Source organism: Acanthochromis polyacanthus, chromosome 19, assembly GCF_021347895.1.
Source record: "Acanthochromis polyacanthus isolate Apoly-LR-REF ecotype Palm Island chromosome 19, KAUST_Apoly_ChrSc, whole genome shotgun sequence".
NCBI classification, from domain to species: domain Eukaryota; kingdom Metazoa; phylum Chordata; class Actinopteri; family Pomacentridae; genus Acanthochromis; species Acanthochromis polyacanthus.
The window spans coordinates 19413138-19440328 of record NC_067131.1 but is presented as its reverse complement, the minus strand read 5'-3'; the positions used below and the strand labels follow the sequence as shown (position 1 = coordinate 19440328).

Sequence of the window (27191 nt, the reverse complement as noted above, 5' to 3'; positions counted from 1 at the left end):
CACTGATGCACACTCCAGCCCAGTAGGCAGCAGTAATGAACCTAAAGTCTGTTTAACAGTCATGAAGAAGATGTGAATCAACAGAGAAATGTCAGACCAACATGGCGGCTCGGTCGCAAACTTTCTCTTTAGTTATGAAAACTGTTCAGCAAGAAGTACGTCTGAAAGCAAGACATTAGCGACTGAATCTGTCCTCGTTTTAGTTCAACGATGGCTCGTTTAGATGTTTAACAAAAGTTTCAGTATGCGTTGGACCTCCGCTTCCAGTGCTGCATTTGCATAAATTAAATTACTTTATGCAAATGAACTCTGTGGCAGTGCACCACGTGTTTAGCTACGACAGCCCTGGTACCGGCAAACCGTGTAGTCAGCCCACAATAGATTATTTTTCAAGACACTGAAAATGCTTGAGTTTACAAAAAGTCTTAAAATGTTGAATCTAATTGCTATAATTACACTTTGAATTTGCAGTCATCTGTGAATGTAGTAGACAGATGAAAAAGGCAGATAAATACAAATGAAACAAATATTTTTGTTGTTTAAGTTCACATGTATGTTCATCGATTCAATCGTCAACCAAAATTTATTTGAATTGAAAAACTTTGCCTGTTGTGTCAAAAATTGCTGTTTGACAAAAATCTGATTAATCACCATTGCTTAATTACAAAGCCTGTAATTAATTAGATTTTTTTATCGCATCCAAACACCAATTAAAATACTTATTAGTGTAGATTTTAGATTTTTGAAATAATTCTTCCAAAAATAACACCAATCAATAACATATTAGAAAGTAATATTAGGCCTAAATAGAATGCAACATACTGTAGAAAACCACACGAGTATTCAGCATTCAGCATTTTTCACAGCCTAGCAAAAAAAATATTGCTTCTATGAATAGCTATATCTAATCAACAAAGCATGAGTAAGTAGTTACTTACCCTATGAATATTGCCTTCATAGAATGTGGTATCAGTTTACAGATTTTTGTATTTCAAGTCAGAACGTGTGACTTTTCCCACCCACTTCAGTCCAGAAGTAGTTTCTATCACTTAGCATCTAGTGGACATTTGAGGAACTTCATTTAATGCAGTTAGGCACAGTCCAGACAGCTACTGTTTGGTTTCACATCAGAAAAAAAGCTCATTTTCATTACTCTTTAAATGGGGCATTACTATATATAAGCCAGTTCCAATTCTAGCCATTAGTAAGCTATTTGGCCAATCAGAAGCATGTTTGCATAGAGGCAGGTGGCTCATTTAGTGTCGGATCATGTTTGGAAAAGTTGGCAGGTTACATCCTTTAGTTTTACCTGGGGAAATGTGCCATTTCTGTCGTTGCTTTTTATGTTGTTATTGTGTTTCCCTGTATTTTAACATTTAATGCTAAGGCACACGAGCTGCACATTTGAGTTTTAAATTCCTCTGATGCAATTTCCCTTCACTTTGAGCCTTCAGCTTGTGACAGGGCCGACATTAATTATGAAATGACACATTCAGCCAAGACCTTCTTTCCTCTCCCGCAGTAATGTGAAGTAGCAATATCAAATGTCTTAATTAGAGGTGTTTGGCAGAAAGCAGCAGGCTGACCTCACTTCTAAAGAAACACCTGACGAGACAGAAAAACAGACTGACTGACAGCAACCGTGAAAGAACAGAAAAGGGGGAGAGCGATGGAGTAGAGAGAGAAAGTTCACCGTAGTTTGATAAACGCAGCAGTCAACTTTTACAACCCCATCACGCTGCATTTGGAGAATTTGAAGTCAAAGGTTCAAGACTGGGCCACGTGGTCATTAACAGCAACCTGAGAGAGATTGCAGCAGCGGTGTGCGGTGGAGGACTGTGATTACAGGAATAATTCAGTCGGAACCAGAAATTATCTCAACTCAAGCCAGTGCCGGATCAGTGACAAGATTGTGTGTGTGTTCATGCTCCTTCACATATCATTTAGTTTGAAACAATAGAAATCTGGGTAATTAGTGTCAGTGAAAGTGGAGAAATATAACATTACAGCTACAACAAGAACAACAAAAAGATATTGCAGAGGTTAACATAACAGAACTAAAGCAACAATACCTTAAAGGCTGCTTCAGTCTGGGATTGTAGACTTGATGTGATATAAACTGAGTACGTTTGCTGCAGCTAGAAACAGGATTAATTATCGGTCAGTGTAATCCAAAAAAGGAAAACTGTAGTCAAGATATTGATTACAGCAGCTTTAATGGAAAATTAAGCAGAAACTAGGCCCAATAAATGTTATGTATATTTTAATTAAAGCACTCTATTTGGTAAATAGGCCGAACTACATATTTTGAAAAATACCAACAATTTGCATTTAATAACAGATATTGTACAGAGGCCATCGTGAAAAGGATTGAATTCTAAATTATGAACCTATTATTTCTGATCCTAAATAACTATTTACGAAAGATGTTAAGAACCTTTTGAATGAACATGCACATTGCCTAAATAGCACACTCAGAAGACTAAAAAAACCCAAAACTAAAGATATGAAGCATGAAGCATGAAGAAAATGTCACTTTGCAAAAAAGTCAGAAAGGCTGAGTAACATAATATCACCTCAGACTTTTTGCTTTCAGAGAGGAAGAAACCTCAAAAACCACCCAACCTCAAAGAGCTGGTCATCTTACCATCAAATACCCTTAATATAACATCAATTTAGTAGATGTTTGCATGAAGGGTTTCAGTTCCATGAGAACGGACGTTTTCAGTTTGAGCAGCCGCAGCAGGAATCTGACCATTAAAAGTATTGAGTTAGTTTTTCTCAAGGGAAAATCTGCAGCCAACAGCAGAGAACCGAGCTTTGAGTCAGTATCAGCAGGAAGCACAAGAACTGAACTAATGTGTAACTGTTCTAACAACAAGGAACACATAAACAGAGTTAGACACTATCAGTCCTATTACATATACAAATTCTCCTTAAATGGTAAGTTTGTGAAATATACCTTTTTGTCTTCAAGTTCAATAAAAAAAATGATACTGTGCTTATATCTGTACAGCAAAACTAAAGCTACTGACAGTAGCTGACTAGTGTAGCCTAGCATAAAAACTAGAAACACTGCACTTAGATTTTTTTTCCCCAAACTGGACAAAACAGATGTGTCATTATTTGTCTCACACACATTGACTACAGTTATTACTTAGCTCGCCAATGTGAGCGAGTCTTTGTATTTAGCTTAGCTTCCGGAGACAAAGAACTTAACAGAAAGTTCGTTCTTTTTAACATTTTGCTGCGCTTTATATTCTTTTTCCTCTTGTGTCTGTATCTTTATGCAGTAAATTCATAAGGCTGCAGAATATAGAAAATAGAGAATGTCTTCCTTAAGTTGCAACCTTTTCAACTCAAACATACCATTACATGCTCTTTTCAAGAAATGTGTTAACTTGAGACAGCTAAGACAGCCGCATCTCCTCTTTTTTAGTCTTTATGCTAAACAGAACATGCTGCTTGTTGTAGCTGCAAATTTAACATGCAGACATAAAAGTAGCACTGAGTGTGGACTACAGGTGAGGCAGGGGGAGCTTTGTTCCTCTGAAGGCCCTTTCAAGTCCTCAAATACATGAGGGTCATTGTGACAGAAATTTCGTCATCTTTCGAAATTTGTGAGAATTTGCGTGGACCCCTCTACACCAACATCGGTAATCTGTGTCGGCGCGGCAACTCTACTACAAGTGGCTACAGCGCACATGTTTGGCAGTAGTGTGCACAAACTACCATGTACGCATGGAATGAAATCCTGCAATTTCACTCCAGCAGAGTAGAAAAATGGTACAGTAGCAACAAATGCTCTCCATGGTGAGCAGCATCTCTCTGTCTTCTCACTGCTCTCCACTCCTTTGTGGTTCAGAAAGACACACAGTAGCAGCAACTGTTCATCTTGTGTTATTTTTCTTATTTATATTTTTATTGATGTGAACAATCATTAAACAAAGCAAGAAAAATGTGCTTTATTAAAGTGGTAACAGTCATTTTTGTACAAAAAAAAGAAAAGAAGTGAGCTACACTGAATGCAGTGATATAGTTTGCAAAGTGAAGCAGTGCTGATGGAGTAAAACTTATGATAGAGAATATATGCATTTCCAAATATGTGAAACTATTCCTATAAATGTTCCCTTTGGACGATTTTGGAGATGTTTGAGCTTTGTGGTCTGCATTGTTAGCCTGTCAGAGATGAGCGAGACTGTGACTGATGTGTTTCCAAGTGCTGAATGAACAATGTGTTTTAACTGTATAACATGTGAGCTGCTATCATTTGGTTTTCTCCCATCAATCTGCTGGTTTTCTTCGTATTCCTGCTATCTGTCCTCTGAGCTCTGCTGCCTCCTTCTCTCTTTCACTCATCAGCTCTCCAAGACAGGAAGCAATTCACTAACCCCTCTCATCACCACTCCAGTTGTTCCTGTCTCCAGCACTTTGGCAAGCCGTTTTGATAAATACCATGACAATTCATATACAGCGAGTCCGCCATACCATATTAGCCTCAATATGATGGAGTGTGTGAATGTGGAGCACAAATCTAGGGCCCCTGACTGAGTACGATGCAGTATCCTCTTAAACCCCTTCAAAAAGCAAGCATTCCCTCATGGATTCATGAAAAGAGCCCATTTATAGATGTGAAAAAAGGCCTGTTTCAACAGACTTTAAGTGCAGCAGCCAAGGAAAACAATGTGCCTGGCCAGAAAAACTGAAGTCTGTAATGCAGCGACTTAATTCCATTCTCTCGCATGAAAAGAGAATAAAAAGTTCAGAGCTGGCTGGAAAACTCGCTGTGTCCGAATTGTGTGCGACTGACAGAGGCACTGACATACAAAGTATCACGCTGCACGAAAATCAAGTTGAAGCTAAATCACACCACAGGCTGCCTCAGCAGGGCCAGAGTACGTCGCAGTGATATGACAAGTGATTTATGGACAGCGGGGCCAAAACGCTGAAAACAGGATAAGAGAAAACGTGAGCAGGGAGCCATAAGCAGAGTGGGGAAAAAAGGAAAGTATACAAAGATAAAGTAATAAGGGGGAGGGGGGTGGGGGGTGGGGGGGTGGAGTGCGCTTGGTGCCAGTCGTCAGTCCGTTTGGTCCATTAATGTGGAGTAACGGCCTCACTGACTGAGGGATGATGGGAAAATGGCCCTTTACCGTTGGGTAGTCCTTGAGGTAATGTATAGTAGTGAGGACAGAATGCAGCACTCCTTCTTCCTCAACTCATCACAGGCATAAACATCAGGGGGTCTTTCTGTAAAGAGAGGGCACTTTCACAATCTGGAGCCAAAGCAAACACAAGTGGAAGAACTGTGTTGTTTTGGTCATTTGCTCCGCATCGTCTAGATTGCTGCTGCTCCAGGCTATTTTCCCGGTAAGGAAATGTGACTGCACTAATGCAGGTTCAATGAGGCTGTTACTTCCACCTCTGTTTATGAAGCTGATGCAGAATTTTATTACACGTTACAACAACAACAACCTAAGATATTCCAGGCAGCTGTTTAACCACTTCACTATAAATGCCAATCAAAGACTCCCTTTATTTCTCTGCTAAGTGGCAGTATAAGAGTTGAAATAAAAGATGTCCCAATAAAAAAAATGTTTACCCATGATCATTTATTGCTATTCCGCCAAAGAACGCAACAGAGTTATGTGACGAGAGGAGTTGGGGTTTTTTTCTGTCTGTTTGTATGTCTGTTCACAACATTACTCAAAAATGGAATAACGGATTTGGATGAAATTTTCAGGGAAGGTCAGAATTGACACAAGGACCACCTGATTAGATTTTGGCAGTGATGCGGCTTATAGTCTGGATCCACAGATTTATTAAAGATTTCTGTATCATTACAAGATAATGGCACGGCGTCACCATAACTATGACAACAAGTGAACACTACATCAGTTGCCTGCTGACGATCACATGATTGAGATCCTACTACAAATCGACTGCTGTAGACTCATCAGAACTTATCTGTCAGAAATGGCACAAGGAACAACTGATTAAATTGTGGCAGTGTTTCCAAGTCCCAGAAATTCCCGCCACCCACGACATATTTAGGTCACACGATTCAGTATCCATACATAATGTACACATGCATGACACGTGCCTGTGTTCACCGCAAGATCATTTTGTTTGTTGCCGATCATCATTTCTGATCATCAGTAACTAATAAAAACAATGCAGCATTTCTGATAATGCCGTATGTGGGAATGAACAGCCTTGGCAGAGTACTGCTCTCTCTGAGTGCTTTTCAAGGTTAATATGTCCTGATTCCATTTTCTAAGATAATACACATTGCAAGTATTATAGATTAGCTACAATCCCTGTTTGTGCCACATTTTACTGTGTAATACTGTGGAGAATGTTGACAAGCAGAGAGCATTGTGGGGGTTTAGCTTGTAAAGGGGCACCATGACAAAGTCTTTTGGGATTGTTAATGACCTCTGACGAGCACCAACATGTTAAATCAATCAATCAATCAATCTATATCATGTGTCTGTGGCTTAAAATATCAATATCAGCACAGGACAAGTGACTAGCCTGCATAGTTTTCAACACAAATTAATTAATTTTTGATTGATATTGCTGACTTTATTTATATTAAAATGTTGAAATCCTGCATGAAAGCGGATGGGAACAAAGAATATGTTAAGGCATTTTTTCCCCCCATTGCAGTCTAAGTGTTCTATATCTTTACCACCACTTGGTCTCTGAAAAGTAATTTCAGACATTCCTGAATTTGTAAAACCTCTGGAAATCTCTACAAAGACTTTCTAGCAGCTAAACAACCAGCCATAGCAACATCTGAGTGTCCTGCTTGGCATATCATCTTTATAGACTGTAAAGCAAAGTCCCCTTACAGAAACTACCGGCTCTCATCCCCGAGATAGGAATTTCATAAAACTTCCAAATTCAGATAAGACTGGATTTCTTAGTTTTCAGTTTTCCACAATTGTACCAGGAAAACAGATAAAAATCTTAAAGCATATCTACATATCTAAACAATAAAAATGTCTCCCTGTCACTTTATGTAGACACAGTAACATAAGATCAAGTGGTTACATTGTGTAGAAGCAGCTAAGATTTGATTTAATTGGCTTGAATTATTATTTTTATTTCATTTAAAATCATGATTTATAACTCTGTATAGACAAGGGTTTTATTATTGTATTATTGTCCATAGTATATTATATGTATCCTCTTGCCTAAGTGTCTTTTTGTTATATTTGGATTAATTTAAAAGTGTAGTGAGTTATTGTGGCTGTCAATCAAATTACTAATCTGGGATGAAGGAATCAAAAATGTTAAACAGAAAGAAACTGGACTTTGTTTTACTTGTTAAAGATGTTTCCAAAAAGAATTCCAGTTGCCCTTTACTTAAGCACTCAGGATTACCAGGACCAGCTTCGACATTCTGGATGACAGAATCTACACAAACATTTGGACAAAGTACAAAACACTTTCTTTCAGCCCAAACTGGGCCAGCATTGTTGCAAATGAGGAAAAGTTCTTCTTCTTGAAAACATCAACAAATGTATAATAATTAGTTGTATATTTAAAATACAAAGATAAAGTTATTGTTGTACAGAATAACATGTTAAACTATTTGCTTGCATGCTTTGTCAGCTTCAACATTCTGTGGTCTCACATTCTGAAAAAGCAGCATAGTTTGGAGGTGGTTTACAGGGCGATGCCAAGTGCAAGTGTGAAATGGACCGGTGCAGCGAAGCGTTCCTACTGGCCAAGAAATATCTGCAATCATGGCTGGCTTTTAAAATGTAGCTGGTCCAGAAGCCTAAGATGTGAATAATAGGTGCAATTTGAGATCGTTGTCAATTTTTCAAATAACTGACAAACACGTCGCGGATGATTGTTCTCAGACGGGGGCCTCTGAGGAGGAATTGCCAAAACAACTTGGTTAGAGAAAATTGCAGTCCTGACAACACTCGAAGAGAGTGGTCATCATTTACTAATGAACGCTTTTCTCCTGGGAGACGTTCAGTCTCATCCGTCACACAGTCACAAACTGTCACTTGGTTTAGACAGAGTTTGTAAAGGTTTGGGCCTCAGCTAAGAAGGCTCCCAATAACATGTTTTCTTATGATTAGTGAGATTGAATGATCCCCTCAAACTCCTCAGTGCAAATCTGCTGTTGGATAGCACACCAAGTCATTTTTAAAAAAGTGAGCGTTGTTGTGTTCACAAGTTTTCACGCCTTTTTGCGCCTGTCTGTCTTTGGTTGTTGAGTTCAGCACCACCCTCCAGATCTGGTTTCTCACTTTCCTTTTGTGCAAAGGGATTTCCCCAATTCTTTATTCCTAACCATAATGAAACCAAATTTCCTCCTTAAAGTCAATCCATCTTCTTGCCTCCAGTGCGGTACATCAACTGTGGATCAGACAGTAAAAATGAGAACTTAGGTTTGTTGAAGAGAGAAAAAAAACAACCCACAAAAGTATTTTCCTAATTGGGCCGCTCGAGGAAAAGCGTGTCAGGGCTGAAATCCATCACACTGATTGCTGGCCTTGTCTGCGTGGAGCCACATGGGGGTGGTGCTGTGTGGGGTTTGTTGGGGTTCTTGCGGTTTTGGATTCTGCACATGCTAGTTGGATCTCAGGAGGGAAGCCCTCGCGCAGCCGAGAGCAGCTCATTACTTCGGTTAGTCATCAGCCTCATTGTCTGCAGTGGGATGATAAATGAGCAGGTCCTCATGTGTGGCTCTGACAGCCCCGTGGCACAGGGTCAAGCTGACATCTATCGTGGGGCGCAGGCAGCAAGGAGGCCGAGAAAGAAGCAACCACACTTCAGAGAACCTGTGAGGGCTTTCTGAGAATTAAAACACACCCCTGCTGGCTGTACTGGAGGCCTTTTCTGGCAGCAGTTGTATTCACATCCATTTGAGAGATGGCCACTTAGCCACTGGTTGTCTTTGTATGATGAATTTTGTGTTTTCATAATGTCTGAGCTGGACTATCTGAAGATCTTTACTCATCACATCATCACTACAAATGTCTCTTAACAGGGACAGATTATGTAATTTTTAAAAATGGTGGTTCATCTGGCAAAATTTCTTGTTTGCTACCAGACTTCTTGTCTGACTGCTGGATTTCAGCAATGTCATCTGAGATCTCTGCAATACACTGTTATTTCAGAGAGTATTAAAAGCCAAAAGTAATAACAGAAGTTTTCCTTTAAAGGAAGACAAAGTTCAATTAGAATATTATGTGCCTTCAAGCTACCATTCAGCAGCATTTTTATTTTCAGTTTTGGTTTTATTTACTGTTAGTGGAAACTAAGCAGCGTCCTTCAAGGGTTAAAAACTAATGTGTCAAAAACTGCAGTTCCTCTAATGGCCACTTGAGGCTGACCCCTAAAACGAGTCAAACCTCATCATTCTCCAGCTTAAAATGCTCAACTTTACAGGTGAACAAAAAAACATGTTTGCTGTGTATAGAGAACGGGTGGATGGATATTCGTTGTTTGTCGGACAAATGTGTTTATATTACCCACTGTGGTAAATCACATCTGAAAGTGGTTTATACCAGCGGATTCATGAGAATCTAAGCTTTCCATCGGTGTATAGTGTTTGTATAATCGCGTTTGCAGCTTCAGACATTTAAGGAAATGCTTATGCAGATCTCAAAGTGTCCCGCAGGTGGAACACTGAAGCGCAACGGGTTAATTAGATCTCTAAAACCTCATCTCTGATTCTTAAAAATAATGACAAAGAAAACACCACTGTGCAAGTTCACAGGACTGATACCTTTTGGTTTGTCATGTATGAAACTCCAGTTGCCTGGATCTGTATTTTTTGAGTATAATTAGGACGCTGTAGTTTAAAGTGCAGTTCATAGTGTTGTTTACATACTTTTCATTGTATATGACTTTTAGCATACACTATCAGTCAAAAGTTTGGACACACCTTTTCATTCAGTTCTTTTTATTATTATTATTATTTTATTATTATTATACTATTATTATTATTATTTGTATTTGTATTTGTATTATTTTCTACATTGTAGATTAACACCAAAGATAAACACACTTCGTTTACACCATAATTCCATATATATTCTTTTATAGTTTTGATGTCTTCAGTGTTAATCTACAATGTAGAAAATAATTAAATAAAAACCATTGAATGAGAAAGTGTGTGAAAACTTTTGATTAGTAGAGTATAAAACCTACCTTATATACACATGAACAAGATATTCATAGGAGGGGGTCTTTTTTTTCATCCAGCATTTGTACATGGATAATGGCAGTGGCCATCTGAATTCCTCTGAAAGGGAAAGTTTCACTTTAGAGATTACAAAACATAAAATAGGAGATTCTTTTCAGATATACCCATGTGCTCAGATAGGACGTCAAACAGATGTTCACCTTATGCCATTCGTGGAATTTTGGACGGTAAAACTTTTGTTCACTTTATGTTCAATCATCCAAAACTGCAAATGTACAAATTTTGTTGTTTGTTGCTCTATGGCTGACCATCAAACACACACGTGACGATGATGACTCCTCTGTCAGCGAACTGCCCTGTGCTGCAGGAATGAATAAATGCTGTCTAATTCTCCTCATATGTCACTTGTTATTTTTTCACCATAAAGTCTGGCAAATTGCAGCGATTTGCAGTCATAAATTTGTCATGCGCACGTTTCCCCCCACCGGCTCCTGCAGACATTCCTCTTTGGGCTGGCATGGCTGCAGCAACTTGCAACACTAATGCATGAGACAACCGGATGTCTCCCAGAGAGAGCCAGAGGGGAGAGTGTGTGTGTGTTCGTGTGTATGTGGACTTGTCAATCTCATTTGAGTGATGTTGATGTGAGCTGAAGAGGCATGACTGTGGCTCTCTATGAGGGAGGTATGGCACAGAATCCAGACTGGACTGTGGCGTGGTGTGTGTGTGTGTGTGTGTGTGTGTGTGTGTGTGTGTGTGTGTGTGTGTGTGTGTGTGTGTGTGTGTGTGTGTGTGTGTGTGTGTGTGTGTGTGTGTGCGCGTGCACGATGATGGGATGTCATGCCCCTCAGACTCTCACACACTCAAACACAAACATCCATATCCAGCATCAGCGAGCATGAATGGTCATTCAGCTGCAGCCAGCAGTATGAAAACAAGTCAAAGGGAGGAAAAGGAGGAGGATGAAGGATAGGGTCCTGGGCCAAAAGAAACATGGTGGGCTCGTCTGTCCTCCTCCCCTGTCCTGATGAGCACCCCAGGCAAATATTCTGTGAATGAGAGCATATTTCGGGGGGCTACACTTCAATTTCACCCTCCAAAGGAGAAGAAGGAGGAGGTGGCATGAAGAGGTGACTCATCCATGATGTCATACAAATGAAAAATGGTAAATGAGTCTCAATGTGTAACTGAGGATGTGAATTTTGGCCTGCTTGTTGGCCTGGTAGTTCTATTACTGTGAAATTATTGCTTACTGCATTACTGAAAATACATCCAGAGAGCCTTATCAAGGTGCACAGCTACAGGAACATGAAAACCATTATAGTGATATATGAATGGATAATGGCTAACAGAGTACGCTTATTCACAGTGTTTCTGAGAGAAAGGTAATAAGATAGAAATATGAAAGCAGCTGGCTAGCTTAGCTTAGCATAAGGCTGAAATGAGAGGGAAACAGTAGGCACAGATCTGTCTAAAGCTTCGTCCACATCAATATGTTTTCATTTCAAAATTTTGAAGTTTGCATTTTAAAATGACCACCTCTAGACAACATTTCAGCACTGTGTCATGAACAATCATATGCATAAGAATCCACCTGAAAACTCATTTTACACAGATATCCATGTAGGGTCCATGCTGGCACAAACATGAAGCAGAGCTGCTTAGATATGAAAAATACTACAGTAGAATAATGGTGATGGTGAATAGTACAACTGTACAGCATCTGCTAGCATAGACAACAAGGTCAGCAACACCTGAAATTCCTTTTTCATGCTGATTAACTACTGGTGGTCAAGGCTGATGTCTTGGTTTTCTTCTGGTAAATGTTCACATGATGGGAGTGACAAATCAGAGAGTGAACATATGGCGCCTTTCCACTAGCACCTATTTGACTCAACTGGGTTCGACTCTACTCAGTTTGAGAAGTTTTCCATTAGGACATAATACCTGATACCAGGTATTATTTTAGTACCTACTTGGAAGGGATTCCAAGCCAACTTAGTCGAGTCGATAATGTGACGTCTACAGAGTGCAGGCCACTGATTGGACAGGGAGTGATGACACTACACAACGTACATATTTTAATACCTAATAGCAATAAATTGCAGCCATTACAGGGTTGTACATGGGACTGATGTATGATAACTGTAGCGAACTAGCATTAGCTTACCCTCAGACATCATCTAGCTCGTATCCTTTTGTTTTCGGCTTGATACTTCTGTATTGCCTCCCAAACTCTCATGTTCTCCTGAGTGTTTCGACTCACCACCCTCAGCTTTCTCTGACTCTCTTCTTTTACTTTCAATCTGACAAAAAGCCATAACTGAGCAGTAGGTGTACCATCGTCTCAATGTCCTCCATTGTTGTGTTGCATTTGTGTCACACACAAATGACGTTAAGGGACTTCCGGACCGCCGTGCTATGACGACTCCATCCACAATGAGGTGGTACTCAATTGTAATGGAAAATGACCTAAACCGAGTAGAGTCGAGCTGAGTATGTGCTAGTGGAAAAGCACCTTTAACCAAAGTGAACAGGGGAATCTCAAGGGTGTCAAGTCATTGTTTCCAGCTTTCCACCTTTCTAGCTAAAATGAGATCAGCAGATTTTCGAGAAGTCTTCATTTTAGGGGTCCTAAAACTAAAATAGATGCTAGATGTGAATGCAGTGGAACTTTTGCTCTTTAAACTGAAATATTTTAGGTGGCATAAGGAAGGAAGGCTTTGCACCTACCTAAGAAGTAGTCCAGTGCGTCTCCCAAAAAACTACAACTTGTCATTTCTAGAATTTTTTGTACAAACTAAGCATAATATTATACATTAATTAGTAAACTTTAGGGTTGCTTGTGGGTGGATTTTTTTTTGCATTTGGGTAGCTGTTATCTGCTTTTAGTCTTTATGCTAAGCTAAGCTAACCATAGTAGATACCAGCTATGCTTGGCCTACTTATCTCTTGAGGGTTCTGTGTTAACAGATGACATGCTGTTGTGCTAACAACTATTCAAATTAGCCCCCAAAGCTAAGTAAGGGTACACACAGATACCTTGACTGACCTAATAGGGACTGCCAGTGTTTACAAACAGTGACGTCACGAAGTCACGTGATCCCCGCGCCGGTTGGCAAAAGGAACCAGAGAAACAATGGCTGACGATAACAATGCGAATTTTCTTTCCCTGAAATTGTCCGATTATGCTCAATCCTTATCACCTGAGGCCCGACAAAGATACGTGAGTAAGCTGAGATATCAGGGAAACAGTAAAACCTTGCCACTTGCCAGATCCCTACAATTTGAAGACTGGGTGGGTTGATAATCCTTCATTGTGGCCGGACATTTCCTTCACCGACATTTATTTTTACTTGATTGATACCCCTGGACAGTTCACCCACGACAGTTTGAGAGCAACAATCAATTTTTAAAAAAATATATAATTATGAATTAAAAATAATATATGTTCCATTAATCTTCAACAAGATGTCAAAGAAACGTCAAGAAGTTGCTTTATTTTTTTGTCTGCAGTATGGTTTCTATGTAACAGTAACAGACCCACAGCATTGGTGATCGAAAATAGGACAATTCTAAAAAACGATCGCTAGACGCATACAGAAACAAATATGGTTACAAATATGAGGCTGCTGGCTTAAGGAGATGTTATTGAATGTGCTTCATTCGACTTTAGTATACTTTCATCGCCTAAAAAGCGATCGGTAACACATGACAACACTGAACCAAACCGAAAGTGTAGAGATCGCTTCACGCGAAGGATGCGACACTAAATCAATATCTTTTGGTAAATAAGCTCAAAGTTGGACATACTAAACATGCTAAACTGTTGAATAGTTTACCTGAAGAAAAGTGGGAGCCACAAACACGATCTCTGCTGCTTACTGGGGTCCAATTTTTCCTGTTGATGGCCTGAAGCCACTGCCATCTTCTCTCTCCTGACATCGGTATTCAGTGAAATTTCAAGCCTGATCCTTTCTCAAAACGCTTAGTACAACTAACAACTACACATGATATTACCATTGTGGCAAATACATGTGCATTTTCATTCATGAAAAGCGATAAATGTACGTATTTCCTTCAAACCCGATACCGTTCTCGTTGCAAGCCATTATGTTACTGCCGGTTCTTGCCAACTGGCAGCCATCTTGTACCACGTGACCATAACAAATGACGACACGCTGGCAGTCCCTATATTGGTATGTAGCATTGCTTGCTAGCTAAACAACCTAAGGATATGGTATTTAGACACAGCTAGCATTTGAATGCTGAAGAGATATCTGAGGTTTCCTCTGATAAGACAAGGCCAACTGCTGATTTGTTACAGTTTTGCCTCACTGAATTTCATTTGTGGGGCTGAGCAGCTTTTTCTTATAAATAATGAAGCAGTTCATGCTATCTATACCTAGCACAGAATTAAATACGGAACTTAAAACATAATAATCCTGTGTCGACAAAAAAAACTTATCAGATTAATTACTTTTCTTTACATTAATAAATGTATAAATAGTAACTTACACAATGTACAAACATGAAATAAATTGATGTAAAGTGCAGTATTTACAATTTATTTGATGTAGATCTCTTTCTCCACACAATCAAAACTGTAAACTTTTTTTTAACTGTACACTTTGAAACACACAGTCAATCACATCATCATTTTCACACATGACCCCAAGCAGATCTGGTGCCTTCACTGGCTACTGGCTCTCTATTTTACTTTTAGTGTGCAGATACTGGAGTGGTCTCAGTCTTTAAATGCAGCTCACAGCAAGAAGGCCAATAAGGCTATTATTGGTAATGTCAAATTATTCCTCTACGTGGCAAAAAATGCACTTATAATAAAAGGAAAACTGAATATTGGTGCTTTATTCCATAGTTTTTATTCAGAAGACCAGTTTAAACATACTTCCAGTGGAACATAAAGCCTTAAGCCATTTAATATTCATGCTTGAACACCTAATAATGATGGATTTTCTATGTTCCCTCTCTCGTTCTACACTCCCTACTTTGTTTAGCAGCTTTACTGGTAACCAGGCTGACGTGTGTGGGACCCTGAGCCCGGACACAGTCCTTTGATCTCTGGCAGCAAATCCACAATAATGAGGTGACTTTATGATCATTGAGAATTTACGCTCATTGGATATAACAGTTTTCAATTCAGTAAATTATGAGCCGTGTCCTTCTAAATGTCCGCTCTGACATTTTCTCTGCTTCTCCTATGGCAGGCAAGCTGTTAAGTGAGGGATCTTACAGAGTTTGCTGCGGGTGTGACAAATACTCACGAGGGTTTAAATTACCTTTGAAGTGGTCGCAAATCATTGTGCTTAAGCAGTTCTGGCTCAGTGGCAAGGAGTCACTATGGAGCTGGGTCCTTTTGGCTGAAAACCCAGTTTCACAGTAGAAAATGTCAAAATATTGATGGCAAATTCTCCTCAGAAGATGTAAATAAAGGCCTCTCTCATTTCTACCAGTGGTCAGCAGTGAATAGAAAGAGGAATACAATGTTAACTTTGTATTCGATGTGAGACGGCATACATCATGACCTCAAAGGCAGCGGATAGAAAAAGATTAGAGTCTGTGATAACACGAATGGAGACTGAACTCATTCAACTAACTGAACTTTGATGCCAGAGAGCAGTTTTGTCTCTTTGGATTATAGTACTTGAAGAAACCAACAGACAACAAAAATGGAAAATTAGTTGTACATTTGCATTTGGTAATTTAACAAAACCCACTGAGGCAGTGGTTGAGCAGCGTGACTGAAACAGCCGATGCTGATTAGCATAGCCAACTTCCAAAATACAGATTTGTGAAAAGTTCTGGAAAAAACTTGAGCTGCATGGTAAAATGAAGCAATTAATACCGAAGCATGCTCTGTCCCATGTATAAGAATGCTGAGCTGGCCTAGTTGTACCAACGTGAGACAGTGAGAGGGAAAGATCTAAGTGACTTTGAGAAAGGGTTCATTGATGGGGCACAGACGACAGGAGCTTCAGTCAAACAAACTACTCAAGTGGCTACCATTTCAATGGGAACACCGATCTCTTGCAAAACTACAATGAACAATTGCTACAACGTTGATTAGTTTATTAATTGTTTTGGTCTACAAAGTGTTAGAAAATGGGGAAAATGTGTTTCTCAAAGCCCTAGATTATGTCCCCACATTCTTTGTATTGTCCAAAGAAATTTAAAGAAAGCAAAGAATATTAAAATTTAAGAAGCTATATTCAGATAATTTAGACTTTTATTCGTAAATTTCTTCAAATTGATTATCAGAATGGTTGACAATAAATTCAAGTTCAGTTAGCAATGTAAAAAAAAATATCAGTATTGGTCTACACTTTAAAGAGCATTCTCAACAAGTGGGCCCATATGCAGGTGGTGTACAACAAGAGAAGTGTACAGGTCTATATGAATGACCCCTACATTGAGGGCACCTGGTGGTTCTGTTATGTTGTAGGGGTATTTTGCTGGTATGGTTTGGATTTATTTCTCCCTTGGAGGAAAGGGTCATTGCAAATGAATACAAAGGTGTCAGACTGAGCCTATTTCCTCATATCCTGATGGGAGTGGTCTCTTCTAGAATGGCAATGTCTCCGTCCATAGGGCACGAGGGTCACTGAATGCTTTGATGAAAATGACTTAAATCATATGCTGTGGTCTTTAGTCACCAGATCTCCACCCAGTTGAGCACCTATGGGAGATTTTGTCCCGACGTATTAGACAGCGCTCTCCACCACCATCATGAAAACACCAAATGAGGGAATATCTCTTGGAAGAATGTTCCAGAGACTTGAAAAAGCATTGTCAAGGAGAAATTGCACTGTTCTGTTGGTACATGGTGGCCCAACACCTTCTTAGGACACTTTATGTTGTTTGCTCCTGAAATTTTTAATTTTATACATGTAGGAAAAGTTCTCTCTGCAGAACAGATAAAGAATTCTAAGTCTTCACATCTAAAAAAATAAATATGCATTTTGCCATAGCCATGCATGTTGAACTGCAAGAGTGTTTTCTGCGCTGCCAACAGGATTGATTAATTTTAGGCAACTTAAACTACCAGGTAAAGGTTAAGAAAAGATTGTGGTAATTTTAAAAAAGAAGCCAAAGTTCAGCTGTTGGTAATAGACTGGATGTGCTCTGTGCTCTCCAGTATCACAGTCATGCCCTTTGTGCCCCCATTCATCTTTCCTGACCTCCTGCTTCAGAAGTTTTGTGGCACTATGACAACATCAAGTCACCTTCAGGGCCCCAATCCTCTAGGGTCCGATTGGTAATCCAGCCGTACCAGCCGTGGCTACTTTCGCCTTTGCTGCTTAGAAAGAAGACTCTTTATTTCCATGATCACAAGATGTTGCTTGTCAGAAAAACTTTTGACATTTTAAGTGTTGATAAAATTGTTAAAGCCTTTATTCTTTCTTGAAGAGGATGAAAAACAGTGAATCTTAGTGTAACAGAGCTCGTCTTCCTCAGTGTCACACGGATTTACTTAAAAACTGTGCAAAACACCATCAAAAGAAATCTCATAAGAGCAATATTAGTTTAGTCTAGCCCCATTACGCCCAATTAGACAACCCCACGCTGAGTGATAACAGCTTTTGATTACTCCCTGGGAGGAGACTGATGTTATCTGGCTATTTTGTTGAAGCAGCATGACCTTTAAACACATAGTGGAGGGGATCAGAGTCCTTTATCTCTGATGTAGGACACAGCGGTGTCAAAGAGTGCCTTGTGATCCCTCTCTGGACCAGTAGGAGGTATTTTAATGGCTGTCTGACTCGTGGTGGCAATCGCCTGCTGCCCTGTCTCCCTCAGGAAAACCACTGTGCTGCAGCAGAAAGCTGAAGTTCTTTTTTTGCTGGTGGCTGTTTAAATGAAACTGTCAAACAACAACCATGACGATGTTTCACCTTGAGGCAGTTTCTGTCCTAACACATGTCTGTCATCTTGATGAGCAGTCAGCTAGCCTAAGACTAACCTTCTTCACTGCAGCCTCCAGTTCTAATCCAGTACACTATTTGTCAAATTCAGGGCTCCACCTCTAAGTGTGTCTGCATGGAGTTCAACTTTGACAAGTGAATGTACACCTTTGGCAGAAAAGCTGCGGTGTATAAAGAACAACAGTCAGTCCAACACAGTTTGACCAGCATGTGCTGAAATGTTGTCCAAGAAATTTGTGCTCTATAATAAAGTGTTCTCAAATATTCTTGGGCTTTCGAGCTGTTCAGACATTTTTTCCCACTCCACGTGCTGTGGAAGCAGGTTAAGTTATGCTGAATGCCAGAATTCCCTACTCTGCTTGTACAAGCAAGCCAACACTGGTGACCTTTGAGGAAAGTCCAAAATGAGGAAGCTTTTGTAGCAGGTTCAATCTGATAATAGAGCAGTTTTCTAACTTAATGGTACTCAAAGTGCCATACAGTGTTTCTGATTCGTACGCCAATAGCGACAGAGCTGCCATGCAAGGTGCTTGCCTGCCATCAGGAGCAACTTAAAGTCGATCACCTCAACCACAACCGTCATAATGTGTCTAATACATAGACCCGACTGTGCATGTATGGAATGGAATCCTCCAAGTGAGCGATCAAGTCGTATAACAATAACTCTGCATCTGTCGTTTTTACAGTTGTCTGTGTGCAAAGGACCTATTTCTAAAGCTGAGTCTGTTTTGGAGAATGATCTGACTCAACCTCATTATTACTCTGTCATGGAGAAAATAACACAAAGGCTTGTTTGTATTTCTTTAAACCACTCACATTGATCTTGTTCAGTGCTCAGCCCAGGATGTAGCAATGATGCCCCCATGAAATGGTGATGGGTAGAATGATTTTGTTGCAACATTTGCCCATAGGAAAATGAGCAACGATTTATTCATAAACAAAAACAAGCAGGGCTGCCTTTTCATATACAACACACGTGTAGGCTGATGTTGAGTCTTTTGTGTTTGTTCTATTGTGTTGAATCTGATGGAGACTTTAAAAGACACAGCCTTGCACCATCCATTTCAGGGGTCGGCAACCCGCGGCTCCGGAGCCTCATGCGGCTCTTTCATCCCTCTGTTGCGGCTCCCTGTAGCTTTGGAAAATAAATAATCAGGAGGCTATTTAATTAAAATTTATTTTAGTTTAGTTTAATTTTTAAAATTTAATTCGAAATTTGAAGATTATGGTGATCTTGTAGCATAAAAATAAAACGTCTTAATTTTTGTCTGTCAAAATATGCGTCCCAGCCGTCAATCTCCGACACTCGCTGGTTTGCGTGTATTTATTTGGAGTCCTGTTGATCTTCGGATCCCAGTGTTTGCTCTACATTCATTCAGCAGCAGCAGGCCACCATTCCTAAATCTTAGCCGTCGCGCCTTCAAATTTCCTTTTTTATTGTCGCAAATACACCACCGCCACCACACTCAGAGTGTTCTCATCTTCAATAACTGTTCACCAAACTTTGTTGTGCGCTAAGAGTGCATCCTGTGAATGTTCTTCACGGCTGGAAAACAGACTTTAGGTTCATTAGCGCTACCTACCTGGCTGGAGTGTTCATCAGTGTTATCGATGTGCCAGAAATTTGAAAACTGAGAAAGGTGCGGTTCAATACATTATTTTTTAATGCATGTTTTTTCATTAATTAATTAGTCAAAATTAACAAGTGCATAGAGGTACAAAGCAATATATGTAGTGTTGTCTTCATTTTAAATGCCAAAAGGATTTTGTGTCTCCCGGTGTTCTCTTTTCTGAAACGGGTCGAAATGTCCAACCCGGTCTCACAGGGATTCGTGAAACTGTCACGTAAATTTTTGTTTCCGTTTCGTGCGCACCAACACGATTTCGTCATGTTTTTCGTGCCGCTCACCACGAAATGTTTTTCGTGTTGCACACAACGAAACCCGCTGTGGTAATCACATCTGAAAGTGGTTTATACCGGCGGATTCATGACGATCTAAGCTGTCCATCGGCGTATACTGCTTGTGTGATCGCGTTTGCGGCTGTCGGACATTCTTTAAATTCCTATGCAAATTGATAAGTGTACCACCGGGTAATGGTGAGGGTTATGGTTAGGTTATGGTTAGGGTTATGGTTAGGGACGATGTCATGCAAAATATAGCGTTGGATTCGCCACGGTTTTACATTAAAAATATAATATACCCATTCGTTTGAAATACGTTCTGAGTGGCACGAAAAGTCCGCCGTTTAAAATACATTGGTGCGCATTTCGTGGTGAGCGGCACGAAAAACATGACGAAATCGTGTTGGTGCGCACGAAACCGAAACAAAAATTTAGGTGACAGTTTCACGAATCCTCGTGAGATCGGGCTGAAATGTCTCTTTGAGTGTTAAAGGTTGCAGACCCCTGATCCATTTCATCAACCATTTATCTAGCCTCCTCTGTTTGAGTATAACCTGTTTTTCAAGGGAGAAACAATTTGCAGACAATTATAAGGCAAAGTCAATCATCCAAATAACACTACACAAAGTCAAAGTCAGTTATTATCAGTATTATCATTTTTATTATTATTTATTATTATTATAATGACAAAATGCCTAAAATGCTGTCGGTGTTTTTTGTTTGTTTGCTTTGAAGGAATCTTGTTTTATATTCTGTCCATACTCATTTTCTATCCCCCTCAATCCCAATGTGCATTGTCGGTGTTCAACTTTTCAGATTTGAAACTACTTACAGAAACTCTATTTTAGATTCTGATGCCTTCTGGATTAAATATACTCTCATCTGAGGGCCTTCACATCGACTCAGTGCTGGAGCAAAGTGATGCTGCATACATCTGTAGCTGTAAATTTATTTTCAGTAAAAGTTATTACTGTTTGCTGCCAGTCAATACTCAAGCAGTTCACCTAATGGGCTGCAGGCTCTCGTTGGCTGTGCGCTCTGAGGCGTCACCATCTGTCATCCGGCAGCAGCGCCTCATGCATGCATCCAACCCGGGTCTCCTCCCATTGTAGAAACAGCTGTGGACCGTGAACCGTGAGGTTGACACGGATTACCTGGACATCGGCTCGAAGCCTAGGTGGGCAACACGAAGGGAGAAATAAAAAGCGAGCGTTTCTTTCATTCTTTTTACTCTCCGCGGTTCTTTTGATTGGAATCATCCTCCACATCTGCAGCCATGGTGTACCGGCTATTTTACATCCTGCATTTACTGGTGATTCTGGAGTCCGTCTGGGGTCGTCTCCTGTCTGAGGGTCTCGACGGAGCCGTGCGTCATGGTGCCGATGTACCACCGGCTGTGGAGGAGCGCGTCTTTACGCAGGAAGGCGCCAACTGGGACATGGTCTCCATCAACATGTTCAAAGTGTACGAGAAGTACAGTAAAGAACCGCAGAGCCAGAGGGAAGGAAACACCGTGAGAAGCTTTAAAGCTGTCCCGAGTGAGTGAGCAAGCCTTTATTTCCTCCACTGTTACAGAACCAGCGCGTCTAAGTCCAAGTAGTTTGGTAGTTTTGTTTCTCACTGTTGCAACGTTGCATTAAAATCCCCGATTAATGGTATTTTTGTTCAATTACTAAGAAGAAATTTTCTAATTTAAAAAAAATGTACATAAACACAGGTTTGTTTAATTTGAATGTAATTTTTTTTGAAGCATGCTGCTGTGTTGCACAAATCAGAATTACTTTACTGATATCCATTTAGTAGCAATTCCTCTAAAATTTAGTAATCAATACAAAATGGCCATATATATTTATAGAGGCATTTTTTAAAGTAATAAAATGTGCACACAGTTTATTTGCATTTTAAAATTTTCATATTTGTCCTTAAATTAAGCTTAATAAAAGGAAAGTTGAATGCAAGAAATGTAATATGAAATGTTTGCTCCTATGTCTATCTCTTACTGCAAGGGTCATATCAACTTACTCTTTGGAATTTTTGTTGCACATTTTATGCATAGATCAACCCAAAAACATATAGTTAGTGCAGAATGTACACATTAAATAATGTGCCTAAAATAATGCCTTGATTAAAGAGCTGATTCTAATTATTTCATCATTTTAAACATCCTGAGTGCAGGTGTTTAGTCAATCACATGGCTGCTCCTTCTTCCCTTTAGGCTAAACGTCCTCACCTCTGTGCTCCGTCAGTGTTGTGATTTACGGAACTGGGGGACTTTAACTCTCGAACACTGTTACTGTAGTTACCCGGTAGCTCTAACAGCCTAGGTGTTAGACAAGAGCCTATTATCACACTCAGACACCGGCTGCACTGCAGAAAAGCCTCAGAGGAGCTTTCCCTCCTATAAGCATTTCCATATGCCTGCAACAGACCTACTGGACCGACCCAATGTTTGTCTTTCAGGCTGTGGTGGAAGTGCGGGAGACAAGGTTGAACTTCAAGAGTATAGCAATCTAAGATGAGGTTTTCTGGTCATGCAAGCAGGCACTTAACCGTGCCACGCTTAATATTTTCCATGCTGCTTATGTCGGTCAGATGTGTTGAGAAACAGTTTGCAGATGATATATTGGATGCTGTTACTCATTTCAGTCACACGTGCAGGAGTGAGATGATAAAGGAGGAAAAAAGAAGATGGGGGAAAGGGGAAAAGGTTCAAGGCAGCAACGTGATCTCTTCACTCCTCTTTATTGTTCATTTCAGAGAGCGGTCCTCCCTCAGGGCGTCAGCATCTGTTTAACAAAATATCTGTATGGTTGAACTAGAAAGCACACCGCTGTGTATGAATCCTTTTTTTAACGCTGTTAAACAAATTAGAAAAAAAGCACTGAAGACAGAATGAAAAATGTTGTTTCCATAAGTTTGAACTTTAAGAAACTTTCCGTGCCAACCCTTTCATCTGTCTCTTGATTCCTTTTCAAATCTTCTAGGAGTCTCACAAGGCAAAGAAGTGTTCCAGTTCAACCTGTCCTCCATCCAAAACTCCGAGCTCACCCTCTTCGCCTCTTTTCATTTTCTCCACAAGCGGCCCCGCCACCAACAGAGACCGTGGCGTTTCCGAAGGCCTCGCCACCCATCCACAGGCCTCCAGCAGCCCTATCCTCCCTCCTCGCAGCTCCTCTTCTATGGATCATCCTCAAATTCAGCTTTTGCAGTGCCGCTGGGAAACATAACTCTGGCTCCTTTCAAAAAAGGCTCTTGGCAAACAAGGGATGTAACTGCGGTGGTGAAACATGCCAGGGATGTCAAAGAGCTTGTGGTCACGGTGGAGTTTGACATGGGGGTTGGGGCAGCTCGGATCCCCACGAGTCCCCACGGCCAAGAGCGCCTCTCTCCAGCCAACCTGCCGTATATTTTGGTTTACGCCGATGATCAAGCGATTGATGAACCCAACAGCGTGGCCATGTCACTTCAGCGATATGGGCCTTTTCCCATTGGGGAGGACGCATCTGCCACGGCCTCAGCCTCAAGGATCCGGAGGGAACTTCATCTCCAGATCCAAACCAACGACATCCCAGAGGTCCAGTTTAACACCTTGAAGAACCACGAGCTGTGGCAGAACACATATTTCCCAGCTAAAGCCAAAGCAGCAGTCAAACCGGGAAGGAAGCAGGGCCAGGTGAGCAGTGAGGGCCTGACTAAGCCTCAAGTGCTGAGCTTTGATGAGAGGACAATGAAGAAGGCCAGGAGGAGACAGTGGAGCGAGCCCAGGGTTTGCTCTCGGCGCTATCTCAGAGTGGACTTCGCTGACATCGGCTGGAGTGAGTGGGTGTTGGCACCAAAGTCTTTCGATGCCTACTACTGCGCTGGGACCTGCGGTTTCCCCATTCCCAAAGTAAGCCACAGAAACTTTTCCCTTTTATTCCCAGATTCAGTGGCTAAAAGGCAGTTTTACAATTATCTTTTGTAGGGGGGCAGGTTTCTTGCCCCCTCTCATAATCAGTGTTTAAAACAAGAGCATACGAACTTCATTTTTTGACGTCAGAGCAAGGCAATCAAGTGTGATGTAAAAACACAGTGAGTCTAGAACTCTTACACTAAGAACAGACTTTTAAGGTAACCAAGAGACATCTTGTGTCGAGCAGTTACATCTTCAAAATGAAAAGTGTTTGCATATCCTTGTATTTTTTCAAATGTAATCTCTCATTCAGTAAAATGTACCAGGACAAAGAAGAGCTTCATAGGATAGTCCTTTGTTTTCCAAATGTAACTAAAATTCACAACACACTGATCTGAAAAACGTAAAAAGCAGAGACAGCAGGGATTTACCTTTATTTCAAGAGCTGAACAGTTGTTTTTCATTTTATTTTGTAATAATTTCCTTTTGTCCTCCCATTGTTTCCTCAGGTATCACGTCCCTCCAATCATGCCACAATCCAGAGCATTGTCAGAGCCGTGGGAATCGTCCCCGGAGTCCCTGAGCCGTGCTGTGTTCCAGACAAGATGAGTCCCCTCAGCGTTCTTTTCCTCGACCCGAACAGGAACATGGTGCTGAAGGTTTACCCCAGCATGTCTGTGGATACATGTGCCTGCCGGTAGGACTGGAGCTGACCGGACCACTGGAAACTGTGATCAATAAAGATGAGAGACAGTGAGGAAGACGTAAATGTAGACTCAGCATGTAGCAGGAAGAACCAGGTCAGACGGAGGAACAGTTGTGAAATACTCATTGAGGAAAACTGAGAAAAGCTGAAGAACTTGGTCTTGGACTTGTTTGGACTCTGTCGTGATCGGACTTTGCCTTAAGTTTTTCCTACTTTTCTAACAATTTTTATAAATGTCTATCGTTACTCAGTCCACTTTTATTTAGTTTCTCCACTCCTTAACGAAATATTTAAGGGAGTGCTATTAGAGAATCTAGAGTTTATAATTCTCTATGTTGATTTGCTGGACGGCGACAGGTTTAATCTAGAGCTACTGCAGGTAGAATTTTATTGATCCTTAATAAGCCTTTGTGGTCTTTTTTTTGGTCTTGTTTTACTTTCAGAAAGTGATTTTTCCCTGTTTTGATCTGGAAAAAGACTTGATTTCTCTGGTGTCAGCTTGGACTCGACTGGATCTGGTTCTGGAATCTGCTCAGACTCCTCACAAATGGCTTGTGTGAGGATCCTATACTGACCTTTTAGGCTCAAGTTTGATGAGTTCAGTTGTAGATGATCTGGGTTTCAACAGCTTCTGAAATCTCTGCAAAGTGTCTTGTCTTAATCTTTGATTTTAAGAACTGGACTTTGATCAAATGATAACCTGCACACTGAAAGAGAATTTCGGACCCAGAGGCTGTACATTGAACATGTTTACTTATTGCCAAATTAACCAACAATTGCAATGTAAATACTGTAGTAATTAATGCAAACTAAGCGGTACTTATTCCTAAATGATGTGGCACTCTGAGTGGCACATTGAACTGTTAATTATGCATGAGAAGTCATATCTTACTTAAGCTATATTTCAACAATAATTTGTGCATATCTTGTATATAATGATTAAGTTTTGTTGTTTGGTAAGTATTGAAGCTTCAGCGGACTTGTGTAGCGCCTCTCTGCTACATCACAGGGTAAAAACAGTGCGCTGCTGCCATCTGCTGTGCATTTCGTCAATGTTGATGGGACTTTTTTAAAGATTTTGCTGTACCTCCTGTGGCCTTTCATTAATTTGTTTTAATACGAACTATTACAATATTGTGTCATATGCAATACTGTTTATCTGACATGTAATGTACAGTTTGAAATCTGTACAGTAATGACAATAGTTTTCCATAATAACTAAAAACTAATATCTCTGTTTTCACTAATAATAAGCATTTGGCTAAAGTATAATTAAATAGTAACATGATGTGTTCTTTAACAGATCATACACATAATGTAAGTTTGGTATGGAAATAAACTGAATTGTACATACAGTCAATGATAGTGACTGACTTAGGCTTTTTTTTTTTAAAATTCTATATATAAGTATGTGTAATGTTGAGAAGTTTCATTAGAATACATTAGAATATATTACACTAGATTGCTTATATTTTATTTAAAGTTAATATCTTGGTTTACTGATGTAACAAAATAATCTTTGATATTTAAAATTAAATAACTGATTTTGGACCATGATAGTGTTTTGTTTCTGAACAAAGCTTGTCAATTTCAAGTCTGGTTAACCTTCAGTGTGATGTGTTTAAGTTTTGTTTTTTTACATTGTTTTTTTTTAGTTCTTTATATGTAGATACTAATGTAATGTAAAACTTAAAGCTGCACTAGTCAAAACATTTATATCAACAGTGGATCAAGTGGTTATGTGTTATGTGTTATGTGACATTAGTCACTTAAATGGACATACTTACACAGAAATGTCATAAACTACTGCAGTTCCATTCATGTCTATGGAGCATTTTAACAGCTTTTTGATAATTGTTTTTGCTTTCATGGCCCACAGCTTTAATGTTTTTATCCACTCTTGGTACTCTCATCAAGCTTCTCACTATTTTTCCTGTATCAAACAGCTGAGAAACAAAAAATAGTGACTATTCAGTGAATATAGTGGGGGAAAACAGCTGCTAAATAGCTGCAATATAGAAAAGAAAGTGTTTGCCAACGTGTCAATATGATCATACCAACATCAACTTTATGAGGTGATTATATGTTCATATTATCTGTATAATTTGTTTCACTTTTCTTAAGTAGCCGCAAATAACTGATGCTTTGAGGAGCTAACAATATACTAGCTAATGGGAGACATTAAATGTTCTAAGGTTTCTAAATATTATTTCCAAGTGTTTTGGACCATGATAAAAAAAAAAAAGACTAAATCTGGAAAGCTTGGATATTTCTTTTTTTCTTCACTTGAAAACTAAAAACTTGGGACAAAGTATTGGCACAATGCTCGTATTGCTAATCAGATGCATAGATGGCCAAAACCTGATGTTGCTTAATAGGTTTTACCACATAGTTCTCAGAACCGTAATCAGATTAGTGCCGCAGTTTCATAGTGGGCCTTAGCACTTCCTTCTGTGTTTGTTTTCCTCCTTCATGCCTGCATTACTTGCTGTATCCATGCCAGTGCATTTTGTCATTGCCTTTCATTACTGATGGACTGCATAGAGAGGAATGTCCAAAAGCATGAA

The 27191-nt window shown here is 39.9% G+C and overlaps 1 protein-coding gene across 1 annotated transcript; it reads left to right on the top strand.

Moving 5' to 3' along the window:
• The first annotated feature begins 21068 nt into the window (after positions 1-21068).
• On the top strand, positions 21069-26181 carry gdf10b (growth differentiation factor 10b). Its single transcript, XM_022208916.2, has 3 exons — positions 21069-21564; positions 23011-23915; positions 24428-26181. The coding sequence occupies exons 1-3, from the start codon at positions 21303-21305 to the stop codon at positions 24617-24619; spliced, it is 1359 nt and encodes a 452-aa protein (XP_022064608.1). The 5' UTR covers positions 21069-21302; the 3' UTR covers positions 24620-26181.
• Positions 26182-27191: the final 1010 nt, after the last annotated feature.

What these genes read in the sequence shown, in the direction of transcription:
- gdf10b (XM_022208916.2), top strand. Translation starts at nt 21,303, where the DNA reads ATGGTGTACCGGCTATTTTACATCCTGCATTTACTGGTGATTCTGGAG. An exon ending in AAGCTTTAAAGCTGTCCCGA is followed by an intron (nt 21,565 to 23,010) that starts GTGAGTGAGCAA and finishes CAAATCTTCTAG; the next exon opens with GAGTCTCACAAGGCAAAGAA. An exon ending in GCGGTTTCCCCATTCCCAAA is followed by an intron (nt 23,916 to 24,427) that starts GTAAGCCACAGA and finishes TTGTTTCCTCAG; the next exon opens with GTATCACGTCCCTCCAATCA.